The sequence below is a fragment of the Cygnus atratus genome, chromosome 8 (assembly GCF_013377495.2).
Source record: "Cygnus atratus isolate AKBS03 ecotype Queensland, Australia chromosome 8, CAtr_DNAZoo_HiC_assembly, whole genome shotgun sequence".
In the NCBI taxonomy this organism is placed as follows: Eukaryota; Metazoa; Chordata; class Aves; order Anseriformes; family Anatidae; genus Cygnus; species Cygnus atratus.
This window is the reverse complement of record NC_066369.1, coordinates 12,473,413-12,491,395: the sequence shown is the minus strand read 5'-3', so window position 1 is coordinate 12,491,395 and position 17,983 is coordinate 12,473,413. Positions and strand designations below refer to the sequence as shown.

The following is a 17,983-nucleotide window of genomic DNA, read 5'->3' as shown; positions in this document are numbered from 1 at the left end:
TTCACGCTCCCAGATAATGCCCAGAAAGGTGAGACTGTGAGGGCTACACTCCTCCAAGCTCTTCCTACCATCCCAAACCTCTACATAACGCTTGCCTGATACAGACCATGAAGAAAATTCTCTATGTGACTGTTCCATCTGCCGCCCTCTGCTTTTTCATTAGCAGTGTGGGTAGCCAGTGATGCTGAAATCATATCGCTTATCATCTGACACTAAAATGAGCATCTTGGAATTAGACTGATCCTGCACACTCTCCCTCAGGCTTTCCTTTCAGGCTGTCTGCAGATTCAGATGGGCTCCAGCATCTGGTTTCACGTTTGGCTGCTTTTTTTTTCTTCACACCCATAAAGGTGAGTTTTACTTTCTTGCCCTGAGCGGATATGTAAATTCTGGACCACCAGCTACAGCCAAGGAAGAAGTAAGTATGAGCTCACCAAACGATGCTTGCTTAAAGGCTTGCTTGTCTGAGCAGATTGGAACGTGATTGTCCTATGTCTTAGTGGCCTCTTCTATCCCAGTGCTAAGCCGAGCAACGTGTTTTAAAGAATCTTTCTCATACTGTGGGGAAGCAATAAAATTGCAAATAAAGGAGGTCTTAAAATATTTCTATCTTCTTTGCTTTGGGTGGTAGAATTATTATTCTTTTCAATTTAAACTAAGCTTTCTTTACAGAGGTGGAGCAATACCCAGCATTGCCAGAGCTGTGTGGAAAAACTAGCACCATAAAAATTAGTCCTTTGGAGTCTGCTCTGGAATGGAGACAGGGACTATGTGATCTCTTCATGACTTGATACTGTAAAGCAATTAACTGCTCTGTGGCTGGTAGGACCTGGCTGAGGAGAGCTAGCCAGAGAGTTTTCTCAAAGGTGAGCTCTAAATTCTTTGTACTGCTTTCATTTCTATGTTGCTTGTGGGGGTGGGCAGGCAGAGACTCAGCTGAGCTGCATGAGGATGTCCAAGCCTCTTCCCCTCCCCCCCCCCCCCATGAGGGAAGGAAGAGAGTAATGGAGGGAGGAGAGGAAAGGAAAATTGCACTTGAAGTGTTTTGCAGCTCTTTGCTAAGAGCGTGAGAAAAGGACATGGGAAGAGGAGGGAGATTCTTTTTTGTGATGGTCAGTTAAGGGACATGGTGTAGGTGTGAGGCAGGTGAGCGATGGGGGCCTGAGGACTAGCCTTATGCTCAGTTACTCTAAAAGCAAGTGTGCGCTCTAAAAAGCAGCAGGTATGACTGCTCCTAGCAGTTCTTCCCTGTGCAAACCACAGAGGCAAAACATGATCCTCCTCCAAGGCTGAAACTTACTTGGGAGCAAGGAATATTCTCTTAAGAAGGCTGAGCTTTGTATCTCAGAGCTAAAGGCAAGTGAGGCACCTTATTAGCAGTTTCTGAGGTGGCATTTACTTTTCCCTCCTAAGTATGGGCCCTCTCCTTCACTCGGAAGGGCAGTCACTGGCAGCTGCTAGAAGAGCTATGTGGAAAGTCAGTATTTCCAAACAGCCACGGGATGGCATCCTCTCTTCGTGCTAGTTTAGGAGAACGTGTCCTGTATCCAGCTGGCCTCCATGGAAAGACCTTTTTGGGGTTAACCAGTCTATTACAGCTTTAGAAGCTCAGACTGCTCCAATAATGCAATTTCTTTGCCTGCAGGAGCTGGCTGGTCTGCTTTGAAGGCTTGGGCTGCTTGGGGTAGTCCCATAAAAATTTCACATCCTCTTATTGCTCTTGTTTTGGGGCTATACCCAGCCCTGCAGTGGTTGTGCCTTAGGGCCAGAACAGCTTCTCAAAGCTTCTGCCTTGCAAATTTTGTGGACAGTGAGGTCTGCAGTGTGCCCAGGGCAGAACCTCAAGGCAGTGCATCCTTCTGGGACTGGCATCACTGGTTTGATGGGGACTGTGCTGTTGATGGCCATGCCAGGACCCATCTGCTGTGTTACATCGGGCTCAGCACAGCCACTGCTGCTGTTGGTGCTTGGAGGGCTGGACTCTGCACAACGCAGCTGTGTGGAGGAGGTGGAATCCTCACCCACCTCCCCAGGTGTCCCCCCTGCTTCCCATAGGTGTTGTGCTCTGAATGGTGTAATTCAGCATTCACTGGGCTACGGAGAGAGAAGACAGGAGTGTCTCACTGCACCAGGCGCTTGCTTAGGAAGCAGCCATGGTGCTCTTGGTCATTGCTTCAGCCTCTGTTGGCTGAAGAAATAGCAGAACACTCAATGAGAATCCAATTCTCCCCTCCTAGTGGTGTTTTAGGAGTGTGTGGGGCAGTTTTGGCACTCCCTCAATCAATCCCTGGACTGTTCCAGTTTAAGGGACGATCAACTTGACCCCCTCGCCTCCCCCTTCTCCCCCCCGCCCCCGGGGGCAGATTTTATTTTTGTTTGTTTCCCTGGAGGGGGAGCTCAGTGCAGCCGCCCACTGCACCATTTGGGGAAGCTCTGGTCCTGCTGCATGCCTGGCGCAGACAGCTGCGAGGAGCTGCAGACACCGTGAAATACTTGTCTGATGAAAATCAGCTGGGGTTCACTCTGTGCTGCAGACCCTCCACAAGGAAAAAAAAAAAAAAAAACACCCTCTCTGCAGCCCAAAATGCTGCTTTTCTTCTTTCTGCTACTTTTTGCCCTTGGGGAGAGGAGCTTGACTGTGTTCATTAACAAGGCGGGGCTGCTAAACTTGATTAAGCTAAGCTGTTTCTTTAAGAAAACATCTCTGAGCTGCACAGCTGGCTGCAGACAGGAAGGCACAGAGCCTCTGACCACTGAGCTCTCCCACTGTCTTATCTAGGGCCAGGGCACAGATACAAGAAAAATTTTCCTGTGAAAGTAAACATGACTGAGAGCTAGAGATACGGCATTTGATTGCAGTTTTGGAGTAATTTATTTTTGTAAAAAAAAAAAAAAAAAAAAAAAGGCAAAAGTTTATTTTCCCCTGTTGCATGGACTCTTTAGGAAAATAAGAGGTCTATGCTGAAATGAAGTTGCGGGGAGGCAGTGCAGAGGTGGCTGCAGCGCAGGGCCCATGTGGCGGCGTTTCCGTACCATGCTGCTCTCGCCTCCTCGCCAAGGTGGGTGCTGTGGGGTTGCCCCGCAGCCGGTTCTTGGTCTGGCCGAAACTGGGGAGGAATACCTGGCCGGGGGACGGATGTTTCTCTCTGGGATTAGGTGCGGCAAAGCCTCATTCTTCCACCATTATATGTTGCTTCCTGTTTTGGAGGAGGAGGGAGTTGCTTATTTCAATGGTCACAAAGTAAAGTGGGAAATAAGGCACATATGGGGGCAATTTAAGCCCTGTGTGAGGAGGAGCCTGGCCTCAAGGCTGTCACCAACGCAGCCAGACGGAGCCAAGCCCTGTGATGTGACATTAGCGTCACCGCCCTGGTGGAGGCGGACAAACTGGGGCTGGGTGACACAAGTGACCGCTGGGAGCTGGTGGCTTTCCCACCCGGGAGCTGGGAAAAAGGCACTGCCTTTCCTCAGGCTGGATGTGGCCATGTCCAGCAGCTCCATCCAGGCTTGTCCTTGTGGGTTTGGCTTCTCATCCCCAGATGTCTGGCTCTGGCTGGCAGCTCCAGTCTGCACCAGGGGCTTTAAAAAGTGGAAAAAAGCAGCAGGATGCAGGGCAAAAAACGGACGTGGCGCAGCCTCTGATCACATCTGTGCATCCCTCGCTGGCAAAGCAAACTGGGGGAGACAGAGCCTGGTGGGATGGAGAGCAGGGGGGCAGAGGAGACCCGCCCCCACCACCTCCTCAGGAGGTAGGTGTGGGGGGAGCAGAGGGTTAAAACCTGAGCAGGGCTGAGAGCTGGGTGTGGGCTGGTAGCTGCTGAGGCCAGCCGAGCTGTCGCTTGTCCAAGGGAGGTGACAGAGAGATGAGGATGATGGGGATGGAGAGGGAAACAGGTGTGGGATCCAGCTGGGTTGGAAGGACAGGATGTACCCTCCAGCACATCCCAAATCCCAGATGCAGCTGTCTCAACAGCCATGCAGCAGCTGGGAGAGCTGCCTGCCTGGCCCCAGCTGGCAGCGGCATGCGCTGGTGGGTCTGCGCGTGTCCCCAGTGCGTGGCACAGGGCGAGAGGAGGGCTGAGTGTGCCAGGCAAGTATCTCTGCTGCTCCGATACCGATTCAGTGTGCCTAGCCCCCTGACAGAGGGGGCCTTTGGTCCTGCTCTTTAGTAGTCATTCAATAAATAACACTAATGCCCGCAGCTAAACTGTTACACAGCCTCAGGTTGCGTTTCTGCTCTTGCAGGAGCATAGAGGTGATGCAGCCTTTGCTGCAGCACGGTGGGCTCTTCAAAGGCAAGTCTGCACAAAACAGTCTTTCAAGGAACATTTTTGAAGTGCTGGTGCAAAAGGGCTGGTCTTGCAGCCTCCTCGCTCCTTCCTGCCTCTAGGCTGGGTGGTAGCATGGCCTTCTGCTTTGCTGCCTTAACTTGGGTCCTGAGGTCTCTGAGGTTGGGCTGAGTGCATCTCGCGATGCTCTTATTGCCTTTGGTTTGGGGGCCGGAGGGGATGGGACGCCTTTGCACTGTGCTGTAATGCTGCACTCGGCTTGCTTTGTGACTCCAAGGTGAGGGGATGCACAGCCCGGTGGTGGGTCACCCCCCCGGTGCTCGGTGGGACCGGTGTCCGCGCACACGTGTGTCCTTCACCGGGGTTTTGACCTTCGGGCACACTGCTGTAGTGCGGGACACAAACCTGCGTCCAACTGCCTTGCTCTGTGCTGGCCCTTCGTTGCTGGGCTCTGCCTCTTCTCAAAGTCACTGTGAAATGGCAGCAGTTTTGGCATCTCCTTGCCCCTCGTAGTGTGCAGCTGGAAGGATCGGCAGCATCTGAGGGGACAGCCCATGTGTCCTCTCGGCCGCTAGATGGGCAAGGATGGCCTCTTGTCCAGCAAGAGCAGCTTGGGCTGAGCTGAGATCCACAGGTCCTCTTCATCCTTCTTCTTCTTCTTCTTCTTCTTCTTCTTCTTCTTGTTCTTCTCGGTGTGTGGCTGCCCGGTGCTGCTGGGGCTGCCTTTCTTCCTACTCCGCTGCCGCCGCCAGCTGGAGAAGCAGCAGTGGCAGCAGATGAAAATGGACGCAATGAGGACGACGAAGGGCAGGCCCATCAGCACCACGAGGCAGACAGTGTTGAAGACTCCCTCCTTGTGCTTGGTGCGGATGAGTTCCAAGATGGAATTAAAGAAAGAGCTGATCTTCTGCTCCATGTTGGCTCCTAGGCAGCAGGCTCCCTCCGCTTTAAGGCCCCTCGGGATATGTTTGGCTCCTGTAAAGAGCTATCGGGCTTCACAAGTAGCTCTGGATGGTGCCTGCAGAGACAAGAAATCACACAGGTCAGGTGCCTGCACCCTTGGCATTTTTTTCCTTGGAGCTGCCAGCACGGCCAAAGCCTCTGTGGGATGAGAGGTCTGCAGCCACAGAGGGGTCCGGCCAAGCGTCACTCCAGGGAGGAGCGCTTGGTAGGTGAGAGCCTGCTGAACCTGAGCAGATCACCCATGGAGTGGTGTGAGGCCCCAGTCCCTAGAGAGCAGCCTTACACCCAATTCCGCCTCTGTGTGAGCAGGGGCTGTCTGCAGGAGTGGGATGAGCCTTGGCCCGGGATAGAGGAGCCTCTGTGACTCACCTGGAAATTGCTCCGAGGCTTGGGCAGGGCTGGGGAGCATTTTTGTGGCATGACGCGAGGTTTTCCTCTCCCTTGGGGAGGGAAAGGTGCTGTTGAGCCCCAGGTTTTTGGGGAAACCCTCCTGCAGGCAACCCGCCATGGAGGCAGGCAGCAGTAAGGGAGCTGCTGCCTCCACTCCCAGCTTCCCTCTGGTCCTGCCTTAGGGCCAGACAAAGCTCCTCTGGGGGATTTGAGCCCTGAATTTGAAGTTTTGGGGTCACTGAATTATGGACTGTGCAGACAGAGAGCCAGCAGGAGCAACATCAGGCTCTGATACCATGTTTCACCCTTGCTCCATGTTTTACAGCGGTGTCTCTACCTTTGCGTTGCCAGCCTTTGGTATTCAAGCCCTACAGCCTCTCCAGGGACTACTGAAATCCCTGTGTGCACCAAAGGGGAAACTGAGGCACAGTAAAAGGAAAACCACGACTTTCACAGGGCTACAACTCAGCTGTACAGCCTGAACCCCGGTGACGTCCCGGAGGAGCTGCTTGCCATCACCAGTAGCCAGACCCAGGGTGAAGCAGAGAAATTTTGAGCAGAGCCAACAGCCAGTGGCAGCTGGGCTCCGCTCAGATGACCACCCAATCTCTGGGTCTCTGGCTGCTCCTGCAGAGACTACCCTCCTCCAGGGAGGAACAGCCCCAGGCTGCTTTTGCTTGAAGCTTCCGTGACTGCGGTGCCCTCGTTCCCCGCTCTGAATCGTGTTTATCGCTGTTGCAGCACCTGCTGCCTCCAGGATGCTCGTGAACCAAGCACTGTGGGTTTCCGCTGCACTTCGCCATGCACATCCTCCTGCCTAGCCTTACAGTCACACACTCTCCTAATGACCAGAAAAGCCACCCCGTCTGAAAAAGAAACCAAAAGAGCCCCACCCAGCCCTAAACATAGCCCTTGTGACACCCCCAGAGGAAGCGGGGCTCTCCAGCAGGGGCGGTATCTGGGCAGGCAGGCTCCAAGTGGCAGCACTAAAGGGAAAATCCTGCCTTTGGAAGCGCAGCATCTTCCGCTTCCTGCACGCTCAAAGGGAAATTAAAAAAAGGGTTTGCTCCCAGGGGAGGTACAGGATGGCCCCCAGGTGCCCATTGCTGCTTCTGCTGCCCCCAGGTTCTGCACGGGGGGAACACAGACGGCAGCGTCTTTCAGATGCTCAGTGTCCCAGATTGCCTCGTCTCAGAGGCCTTTTTTAGTAGAGATGTCATAAAGGTTAAATGGCAACACAAACAAACAGAGCAGCTTTCCCTTGGCCTGAACCATCTGCGCGAGGCAGGTCTGCCATTTATCCATAAATACCCTGGCGGTTTGTTATCCAGGCAGGAACATTGGCTCCTATGGTACACTTAACTCCAAAAAGCAAACAAACAAACAAAACAACAACACAAAACCAACAAATGCCTTAGTTTCAGACAAAACAGGATGTACAGTTTTATTCCTGCACTGAGCTGCTTCGTGTTTACTGCCTCCGAACTTCAGAGGAGGGAAGGAGGGCTGGGACTTCCTTTTAAGCTCATAATTAATTGTTTGCAGTTAAAAAAAAAAAAAAAAAAAAGAAAGAGAAGCAGAGTCCTTTGAAATGTTTCCACTTGAAAATGGATCTGAATGTGCTGAAAAAAAGCCCTGACTGGTTGTTTTTGGGACGTGCCTGGCCCGGAGGGACCTTCCTGGCTGAGGCACGCGGGGAAGCTGCGGAGCAGCAGGTCCCAACCCGAGCCCACCGATGTGGGGTAATGGCACCGGGGGCTCCAGAGCAGCGACCCGGCAGCATCCCTCCGAGGGGCAGGCGGTGGCCCTGGCACTGCCCTGTGCTGAAACCACAGCCCCGGCCACCTTCTAGCATGGCTCCGCAGCTGGTTTATAAACGCCTTTCTTTTCGGTGTGCATGGTCGCCTTTTGTTTTGCAGATGAAGAGATGTCTATGCGCTAAAGAAAGGGGTTCTTCAGTTTTAAAGAACAGAGGGGAGGCAAGAGCAGGAAAACTGATGCCTTTTGAGCCTGTGAGCGCAAGGGGTTAGCTGAGGCCACTCATCGCTAGCTCAAAGACTGCCTCAGTGCAGCCTCACCGTTTCAGAAAATCGCTTAATTTGGTGAGGCCACAGCATCTCCCTCAAAGAGAGAGGATGGAGAGGGATGCATCCATGCTATGGCCCGTGATGGGCCTGAACTCAGAGCCCGCGGAGCTGCTGGCAGTAGCTTGGCTGTTTTTCTGGGTTGAGGTACAGGACCAAAAATTGGGCCAGGGAGGCGCTCGGAGACAGGGCAGTGTCTTTGGGAGGGCTGCTCAATGCCCTGCTAAATGAGCTCTTTGTTTTTGGGTAGCCAGCACTGGCAGCACGTCAGGGGAAAGCTGACACGGTAACTCACTCGGGAAATCCTGTGGCGGGGACGTGGGGCTGGGGCTGCTCTCCGTGCCTCTTGTGTAAGGTTTTATTGAACGTGGGTGCCCAACGCCAGCTCTTTTAACTGGCGTCGGCTGGAAGCGAGCCGATTTTCAAGGGCGGGGAGCATCTCCTGCGTTACGGACGGCCGTGGGTGGAAAACAAGCGCAAACTGGGGCCAACTGTGCTCCCGGTTGGGCTGGGGAGGCAAAGGAACCAAAACACGGAGTTGCCTTGGCAATGCCAGCCCGCCCATGCCTGAGACAGAGCGACCGCAGCGCTGGGGCCAGAGGTGAAGATTGCAGGGAAGCGACAGCTCCCTGCAGAGCGGGGCTGGGACCTGCTCCGTGCCCGGCTGGTGCGGACTTCTCCCTCGGGGCCCGCTGACACAGCCGGCACAGGGGCGGCAAGGCACGCATGAAGGGAGGACGTCCACTTTCCCCTTTGCACCTGCAGGCTTGAAGGGAACCCGCGTGAAATCTGACACTGAGGGCCAGCAGTTCCCTTCCTCAGCTGTGCCTGCACGCTGCCCTGCTGGAAACGAGGAACACCACCAGCCTGGCCGGCCGGCATCCCGAACCCACGGCAGGCTCGGGAGATGTTCCTCAAATGGTAAAAAAAAACACAAACGCACACCAAAAGCCACCACCCAAACCCAACCCCAAGCGAGGCTTCGCCTTTCTCCCCTGCCACCCTTCCAGCCCGAAGCGGTGCAGGCGTTTCCACCCCCAGCACCAAAACTCCCGCTGCGGGCGCTGGATAACAGGCGCAAAGCGAAACTCTTCCGCAGGCTCGGCCCCAACGCTGCTGCCTCCTCTCTGCGCTCCCCACCCCATCCCACCCCATCGGCACGGCCACCACCGGCCCCAGCCCGGCCACCCGAAGCCCCCCGGCGCTGTCACGGCTCCCGCAGCGCTCCCCCGGGCTCAGCCCACGACCACCACCCCTCAGCCCCTGCCTGCCCCCGACCTGCGCTCCGAGGCCTTCCTCCGTCCGCCCCGCGTCCTCGGCCAGGTGCTCGCCCGAGCTCCGCCGGGGAGGCGACGACCGCGGGGCCCCCCCTTCCCTTCCCTTCCCTCCGCCCTCACCCGGCCCGGCGCGGGGAGGGAACGGGCGCCCGGCCCCGCTGCCTCCGCCCCCGGCCGGCCCCCCCCGGTCCCCCCCGGCCCCGGGCCCGCCCCGCCCGGGGCCCGCACGCACCCCGCGGCCCCTCACGGGACGGGCGGCGCCGAGCGGAGCCCCCACGGGAAGGCCGGGAGAGTGCCCCGAGAGGGGCTTCGGGGAACTCCACAACTTTATTTATTTCTGGTTGACCAAAGCCAGCCCCACGGCCAGGTCGTGGGGGGCCCAACGTGGCTGGGGGGGCTCTGTGGGGAAACATCCCCGGCATCTCCCCCAGCGCCCGCGCCTCTCACGGTGCCAACTCTCGTCAAGGGGCACCGCAATGGCGTCGGGTTGGCGTGGGAGGCTTTGCGCCACCGCCCGTGTTTTGGGGGCTTGGAGCCCGCCACCTGCTCCTCTCACCCGTCCGCCACACTTCCCGCAGGCCGTGGGGCCGCCCTGGCTCCGCCGGTGCATGTGCTGGGCGATGGCAGCGGGGGCAACGCGAGCGGTGCCCCTGGGCAGAAGGTGCCCAACGTGCCTGGGCACTGCGGGACGCCTTCGCTGTTTTTCAGAAGCGGCACCGAGTACGAGGAAGCCGTGACTCAGAGGCCGATGAATCATTCCCACGCCGGATTTACGTTGCTTTTTTTTTTTTTTCCTCCTGGCCCTTCAGCTCAGGCTGAGGAACCTGTGGAGACCTTAGTGGGAGTTTTGGTCCTTTTAAAGCTAGAACAAGATCTAAAAGTTTGCGAAACGCTGAAGCGCCGCTGGCTGGCAGAGAAAACAGCGCCAGTAGTGCGTTGGTGCTCCAGGCGCGAGCCTACGCATCCCATAGGACCCACGAGAGCTTGCAGCAAATCGCCTATTTTTACCCAAAGCATGCAATCCCCCAGGACTTTTTGTTTTGAACCCAAATCAAGGGCAAAATCATGGCTGGAAAGATGCATCCCACAGCGGAGAGCCCTTCTTGCCCCAGCCCCTAGCCAGCATCAACCGGCATGCATTTGCTGCAGCACTGCTTTTCAGGCGAATGTTTACTACATTCAATTGGAATTGTTAAGTGATGTTAATTCCTCCTTGCTCAGGCTTCCCAGCAAACGCACCGCTTGCTGCAAGCTTTTCCCCGTGTGAGGTGTTGCAGCCTTGCAGCCTCACCCCCAGATTCCCCGATTTTGCCTCCCCAGCAGCACAGACAGGAGCGGCCGCAGGCATGGGCACACCTTCCCCTCAGCTCTCTGTTTGCACACACTGGCCCAGCTTAAAGTAAGCAATGGAAAACTCTGCTCCCAGGGAAACATTCCTTTCATTTTTCCCCGATGCTTCTGCCTTTTCCTTCCCTCTACCCCCTCCCAGCTATTAAAAAAAAAAAAAAAAAAAGGAAGAAAAAAAGAAAAAGGGAGGCTGCAGCTTAAACACCAAAAATAAAGCATGCCCAGTCACTCGCTGGATAAAAATAGCAGCCCTTGGTATTTATTTGAACAGCAGCAGTCGCCTTTCCTGCTTTGGAGCAAAACCTGAGAGGCGGGAGGAGGATGGGATGGGCGATGCTTTGGGGGAGAGGGTGAGCATGGAGCAGTGCCTTGGCTGGCACCATGGAGTTTGGGGTCTGGGGGGCTCAGTGGCAGCCTTTCCTCTCCCAGTGTTTGCTCTGCAATTTGTTATGTAAGTGGGAATGGGGATCCCAGTGCCTGTTGCCTCCCAAGGCTTTTTTTTTGGGGGGGGGGGGGGGTGTCAACCACCTGCGTGGGAACAAGCGATGCCAGGACGCAGCCTCGGTGCCGACAGGGTTTTCCGGCCCCAGGGTCTGTATCCGATCCCGCTTCTCTCCATCGCGATTGCTCGCTGCAAGGCGGCCTCCCGGGGGTTAACGGCTGTGAGTGGAGGTGCCGGTTGGGTTGGTTGGATTTCTTTCTCTTTATTATTATTATTACTTTTTAATCTCATGCTGCTCTGAACACCTGGTTTCTGCCTGATGCTGAGAGCTGCCAAAATTCCCTTTTAGGCAAAAAACACGTTCGTGTTTGTGGGAGCAGGGTCGCAGCTTGCCCCCCCTCCCAGCTGTGCTCTTTCCCTCGGCTGAGCAGTGCCATTGGGCCCCCTGGGTGCAGCACCCCCAAACCTGAGCCCAGGGGAGCAGTAAGAGCTGGGCGAGGTGATGCCATTTCTTTAATGATAAGCAACTGCCTAATTAAAAAAAAAATAAAAATTTACTTTCCCTTCCACTCCTGCCAGTTGCAAGTCGTTTCTGTGGGACATGCCACTTGCTGATGCCTCTGGGGAGCTGATGCTCAGCTCTGGTGGGGCTGGACTACTCTGCCTGGTGGCACCGGCCCCACGAGGGGCTTGGACCACCTCAGATGGGACTTCCCAGATGTGGCTTGTGTCCCACAGCTCTTGGCCACCTGGGGAATTTGGCTGCCAGAGATGAAATCTAACCCGAAACTTCCCTGCTCCAGGAGCAGCAGCCCAGGATTTGGGGTGTTTGAGCTGTTTTGCAGGGGGGTCCCCGTGTACTGCAGACCCCTGGCTGCCAGTGCCGGTTGGTGGCACTGCCCCGAGCTCCCCCTGCTCACACAGGCTCTGCGGGGAGGATGCAGCTGGGTGCCGGGGGAAACGAAAGCGAGATGCAAATTGTGGGAGGTGAAAGAGGCAAAACATGCCTGAGGCCTTCCTCTTGCAGCAGCTTTACCTCTTCTTGCCCCCCGCCCCAGGAGGGTGCTGGAGCCGGTGGGCAGGGGCAGTGCTGGGTCACGGGTGAGGAACCGATACAAGATGGCGAGTGGGCAGACACTGGCTGCTTTCGGCATGACTCGGGTGCCCTGGGGACGTGGGAGCAGGAGGGTGGCCCAAGGCCTGTCCCCAGCAGCAGGGGGACGTGGGATGCTGACGCTCCTCCATCCTGCCATGCCACTCCTCGTGCCGCGGTGCCTGTTCCTCCCCCCCACCCCCAGTTTCCATCATCTGCTCGTCAAATCACTAATGATAGGATTTCCCACCTTATCCCTCCTTCTCCTACTTTGGGGAGGGTTTTTCTTGCAAAGCTGCTTTCTTTTCTCCCCCCTCAACATCCTCTTTCGTTGTGATGTCACCAAGGCTGGGGACAGCATGGGGACAAGGGGTTGTTGTGGACACTAGAGATGGCTTCTGCATCCCTCGCTCTGGGCACGGGGACGAGGTGAAGGGCAGAGAAAGGAGGATGGTGGGGTGGCTTCAGGAGAGGAGGTAGCAGGCTGAGCGGGTTAATGCTGCAGCTGTTCAGGCTGTGGGTTTGGGACTGGTGTCTGCCAGCCTGGTCGGGGACCTTTGTCCATGCTCCTGATGTTTGCTGGTGGGACAAAGTTCTTGAGCATCGCTCATGCAAGAAGGGGACTTTGGTAAGAGGGCTCTGATGAAACGTTTCAGGACAAAGTGCAGACAGCGGGGCTGGTGGCTGGGTGCTCTGCTCGGGCTGGAAGAGCCCCGGGAGAGTGTGGCTGCTGTGCATAGCCCAGGAGGGAGGTGAGAGATGTGAAATGGCACCGTGCAACCTCACCTCGTTCGGTGCTGGATGCGGACTCTGGTGGGGCTGCCATCCAGCTCACTCATCTCTAAAAGGCTTTGTGGGCCTTGCCCGGTGCAAATCAGAGCCATTCTGGCCCTGGCCCTGCACTGGGCCATTGCCAGAGCAGCACACAGGGGACGTTGAGTGCAGGCAGCGCTCGGCCGGGGCTGCGCTCCTGTTCCCGGCAGCGGCGGGGCTGTGGCCGTGCCCTATGCGCAGTGGTTCCTTTTTTTTTCTCTCAAATTGGAGCGAGAAACAGAAGTTTAGTAACCACCGCTAAGCAAATTCCCCTGGTTTTGTCTCTCCAAAATTAAATTTCACAAATATAGTAGCAGTCTGGTGGAAGGGCTTCTTTCAGGCTTTCTCGTCCCGGCTGGCGGCACAGTGAGTGTGGATATTCAGGAGGAGGAGATCTAAATAAAGCCTCTGCGAAACGAAGGGAAACTTCCCATGCTCTCTGAAATTCAGACTTGTCCCGGAGATTTTGCTAAATCAAGGTTTTATTCTTCTTTCCAAGGAGCATGTTCTGCTGGTGGCAGGAGGCTGCCTTGCAATTTGGCTTTTGAGGGGTTCCTTCGTGCCGGGGACAGATTTGTGTTTAAATCAGGAGGGGGCTTTAACCGAAGGTGTCAGGGTCTCCAGCTCCGCTCCCGAGCACTGGCACTGGGGGGTTGGTTTCTCTAGCTGTGAACCGCAGAGCTGAAGGCCCCTGGGAGCAGCTGTGTTTGTGAACAGAAACTGAGGCCAAGGAGCAGCTCTGCCCCCGGCTTGCTCCTGCTGTTCCTGGAGCCTAAGGACCAGCCCCCCTGACCCGACTGTGGGGTCTCTTTGTTCTTCTGAATGGGGTGCGGGGGTAACTTGGTCCGGAGGAGACCTCAGAGGCTCAGGTCCCTGCTGCCCTAAGCAGACAGGGTTGCTCAGGGCTTTCTCCTTTCCTGAGAACCTCCAAGGATGGAGATTGCCCAGCCCCTCTGTGCTGGACTGTCCCCAGAGTTCCTGCTTTTTTATTTTTTTTAATTTTTATTTTTAACCCAGTTGCTGTGCCCTTTGTATTCCTCCTTCATGTTTCTTTGCACACTTGGCAAGCGCGAAGACCACGTTCTCCCAGCCTGGAAGAGCCTCGTGGCACAAACCCGTGGCATCCATGGCCAAGCTGTTGGGACACAAAAAAGCAGGGGGGCCCTGGGTAGGTCCTGGGGGCGAGTCCCTGGTGGGAGAACAGGGTCAGGGTTTGGTGCCTCCTCCCATGGGGTGGGTGGGGGTTAGGGGCAGGGAACATGGACAGGCGGGGACACGGAGAGGCACACAGCTCGCTCCTTCAGTATCTTTTATTAATGTATAGAAAATGCATTAAAAAAAGGAACTATACATAGCCTAAGAGCGGTCAGGACTAAAAATACTAGTTAACAATGGTTAACAAGCGTCGATCCCATTCTCCCAGCTACATTTTCATTACGGGGTGGGGAGGGTTGTTTAATATATTATTTATTTATTTACTTTATGCATTTATCTGCTTTCATCTTCCCCCTCATTTAGCTGCATTGGTCTGTGTTTTAGTTCATTAGAATCTGTCCAAGGGATTTCATTGCCTCCATTCTTCCTTCTTATCTGCGTATGTTTGTTTTTATTTGTTTATTTATTTGTTTTGGATTTTTGAAGCAATCAGCACAATTGCAGTGTAATGCCTGCACGCAGGGGACTGCTTTCTGTTGGGCTGGTTCTGTTTAAGTGCCACCATCCTTCTGAGAAGCTGCTGGCACCTGCGGAGCTTTGGGCTCGCACCCCCAGGCTGGGTGCCGAGGGGGCCTGGAGGGCAGCATTTCCCCAGGGACGAGCCTTTTCCCCCCGTATCCCCAGACCTCTCCCCTGCAAGGGGCAGGGAGATGCCACCGTCCCCACTCGGGCACCAGCTGGTATAGGGAGGGGCGGGAAGGTGGCCCAAGGGGGTGCAACCCATGCATGGGGGGCTTGGTTGGGTGCTTGGTGGGGCTGGGCTTGGCCCCGGGACAGAGCCTTTGGTCAACGGCTGTAAGGATTAAAGTTTTTTTGGGGGGATGAGAACTCTTTGCTGGCAGTGTCTGAGAGGGTCAAGGCTCACGGGCACTGCCGGGGGTGTGTGGCCACCCCAGGATTGGGAGCTTTGGCTCCTGCTGAACTCCGTCAGGGTGCCCTAAGCTCTGCTTCATGTGGGGTGAATATCCCTTTGGGAAGGAGGTGAGAGTACATTTAGGCTTGTACTGCACTTTGAGATGCCCACGGTGAAGGAATACAAAGAGAAGGAGCAGAGGCAAAGGCTTCTCCCCAGTCTTTGTATGGCACTGACGCTCCTCCAGCATCCTTCTGCCAAAGCCCAGGTATTTTCAGGGAGGCCTCTTCACTAAATTATCCATCTCTGAACACTGTCTTGAGGATCACTTTACTGAAAGCAGCTTTTACTTTCAAGCCTTTTTTTCTTTGGTTATGTTTTAAAGCAGCGCATGGTTGGAAGATGGGCTTCAGGTCAGCTGGGAATGGAAATGGAGGGAAAAAAATATTGCGCAAGAGATGAGAAAGCTCCTTGGCATTTCCTTCTGGGGTTTCGGGCTTAGAAGTGAGATGTGGCTTTGCAAGGCTGGGAGTTCCTGTGGGTCTTCTGCTGGGTGATGGACCTGAAATGACTCTGCGGGACCGGTGTGGGTTGGGTAGGGGCTTTGGGTTCGTTCTGGGGTCTGGGACAAGCCCGGGCCATACAAACTGGTTGGGCAGAGCCCGGAGATGGGCCACGTGCTGGAGCGACGTTCTCTTGAGATGAACACTGTGCAGGATCCAGCCTTCATTCCTGGGAATGTCAGGCCTGAGCCACCCTGATGAGGGACAGGGCCAAAGTTCCTGTATTTGGAGAATGAATTCCGAAAAAAGGGCTTGCCCTTTTCTGAGTGATGGAGGATAAAGAGAGACTGTACTTAGTCACCTGGCCACTCTGTAGCATCACCATTAGGCACAAGTTTGCTTGAAGCCACCGGCAGGAGCTTTGTCCAAAAAAACCACCATCACGAGATGATGAAAAATAAATTTCTGAAAAACTGCATCTTGTCTATGAACAATGCGAACGAGGGGCAACGGCCCAGAGGATCTGGTCATCACTGCTGATCATTTGTCTGGGCTTGGGTTAGGTTGTCACCAGGAGAACAAAACCGCAACTTGTAAATATCTTTCCTTTCCAAAGATTTTAGCAACTTCAGCGTTGTTTCACCAAACTAATGGAAAGGCAGCACCCTGCTGCCGTGTGTGAGACTAGGGATGCAACAACAGCAGCGCCCGGGCAAAGGGTACCTGAACCATCAGGACAGCAATGGAGAGAAGCCAAGCAGGCAAGAGCAGATGAAGAATCAGGAAGGAGCCAGGGTTTCGCACTGGTGAGGGCCCCTTTGTTATTCTGAAATAACCTGTTTGGTTTACAATAACACTGGAAGGTTGAATATTATCTCCAAGGGCGTCCGTCAGATCCGGTGATGGAGTGGTGTCAGCCAGGCTCTTCATCCCAGCCACAGGACTTACAAGAGGGATGACAGATGTAAGCAGGGAGGGCGGGACACATGTCAGGAAACCTGATTAAAGAATAATCAGCCTCTTTGAGAATCTTCTTTTGAGCCTCCTGGAAAAGCAAGGCATGTTTTGATTTTCTCTTTGCTTTGTGCTTATGAAAACAGAGGTTTCTTGCCTTCCCCTTGATAGCAAATGCTGAGTTCCCGATTTCCCACTGATGTCTCTTCATTTCACCTGGGTGCATCAGCAAACAGCGCTGTCTGAGACAGGAGATGAATGCCATCCTCTGTAAGTCTGTGTTCCTGGTTATAACCACCACACAACAGTGCTTTTGTTAGGGCACTTCTTACCTACCAAAGCTTGGTGGTGGGGAAAAATGTTACCATGCTGGTCAAGTAGGAGGCTTCTTCACCTTTAATCAGCTCTACCTGCTGCCACCTGTTGGCTTTTTGGCTCCTAAAATGGGGTGGGCTGCTCAGGAGGCGTGAGATACTGCCATCAGTGACACTACCTGTGTTCTGCAGCAGATCCCATCCTCTTGCTCAGCTGACTGCCTCACCTGGTGCCTGATTTAATGCTGATGGGAAGGAAGAAGAGATGCCTCATTTCTGTGTGAGCTGCAACATCTTCACCGTGGTCAGACGGCAGGTTGTAAGCTGATGGGCCAAAGGTCTAGACCCTGTGTCCGATCCCGACCTGAGGCTTGGCTGAGCTCGTGTGTCAATGCACAGCATGCACAAAGAGGCTGCGTTTCCTGCTGGAGGCCTTTCTTCAGCTCCACAGCAGTGGTGAGTAACGTCAGCAAACCAAGGAGCATGACCATGAAAGAGACACTGGCCTGAATTATAAGCTACTGCAAAGATGCCTTTATGTTCCCATCTGGAAGATGTTTCTTGAGACAAAGCAGCTTCAGTGTGATCAAATCAAAAAGCAGTGTTTAGCATTTGTAATGCTCCCTTGGCTGTGAATCCAGTGATGAGCTGCATTGTCCTCGGACGTGTGGATGAGTCCCTTCTCCGAGGGACAATGCACAGCATTCACCACAGCCCTCTGCGGAGGAGTGGATCCAGAGCGAGGGATGCTTGGGCTATGTGGAGGTGGTGTTGATGACAACAGAGCACAACCAAGGCTACCTGAAGTGTCTGTCTTCCTTAAGATGAGAGAAATTAAGGACGGGAAGAGTGAACACATCTGTCCTTTCATAGGTCTCCAAGTGCTCCAAAGTCTGAACGGACCAAGCCTTCCTTCAAGGAGGAGAAAGAGCTGATCTCCCATTAGAAAGATGGTGATACCAAGGCACTATTTGGGTCCCTCTTGTGATGGCAGCAAAGAGGGATGGTGTAGGAGAGGGAAGGGACTGGGCATTTCCCAGCTTGCGTTTATCCTCCTTCAACTGCTGGCATCATTCCCCACTTGCTGGAGGCCCCTGGACGTGGCACCTGGGCTGGGCTGGGGTTGTGCGATCTTTTTTTGGTTGCTGGTCCTTCTCTGCGGCTCTTTGGTTTGCAACTGGTGACCTCTGTGAGTGACAACACCGTGGCATACAGAGACAGCAGAGGAAATGGGCCCTAACGAAACTGCCAGACTGCAAGAATTTTTATTTATTTTTTTTTCCTCCCAGCATACGAGCTGTGGGCTCTCTGCGGCTCACCTATGTATGCAGACCTTTGCCAGCCCTCCTGGTGACCCCTGCGATAACCAAAGCTCAGGACAGGATGCCGGGGGGAGAGGTGACCCCCTGCCTGCTGGGGGAGCTGGAGCCTGTGTGGTGGTGTGGA

At 54.7% G+C, this 17,983-nt stretch overlaps 1 protein-coding gene across 2 annotated transcripts; it reads right to left on the bottom strand.

Moving 5' to 3' along the window:
- Positions 1-2,842: 2,842 nt before the first annotated feature.
- On the bottom strand, positions 2,843-9,771 carry KIAA0040 (KIAA0040 ortholog). 2 transcript variants are annotated; one of them, XM_035537607.2, is made up of 2 exons: positions 9,005-9,130; positions 2,843-5,307 (listed from the first exon to the last, which is right to left on the bottom strand). In XM_035537607.2, exon 2 carries the CDS (start codon positions 5,203-5,205, stop codon positions 4,861-4,863), a length of 345 nt encoding a protein of 114 aa, XP_035393500.1. In that variant the 5' UTR covers positions 5,206-5,307; positions 9,005-9,130; the 3' UTR covers positions 2,843-4,860. The 2 variants fall into 2 exon arrangements, with proteins under 2 accessions (XP_035393500.1, XP_035393501.1); XM_035537608.2 differs by lacking the exon at positions 9,005-9,130 and adding an exon at positions 9,560-9,771 and having other exon boundaries at positions 2,856-5,307.
- Between the last annotated feature and the right edge of the window lie 8,212 nt (positions 9,772-17,983).

Coding starts and splice junctions, on each gene's coding strand:
- KIAA0040 (XM_035537608.2), bottom strand. CDS start 5,205: ATGGAGCAGAAGATCAGCTCTTTCTTTAATTCCATCTTGGAACTCATC.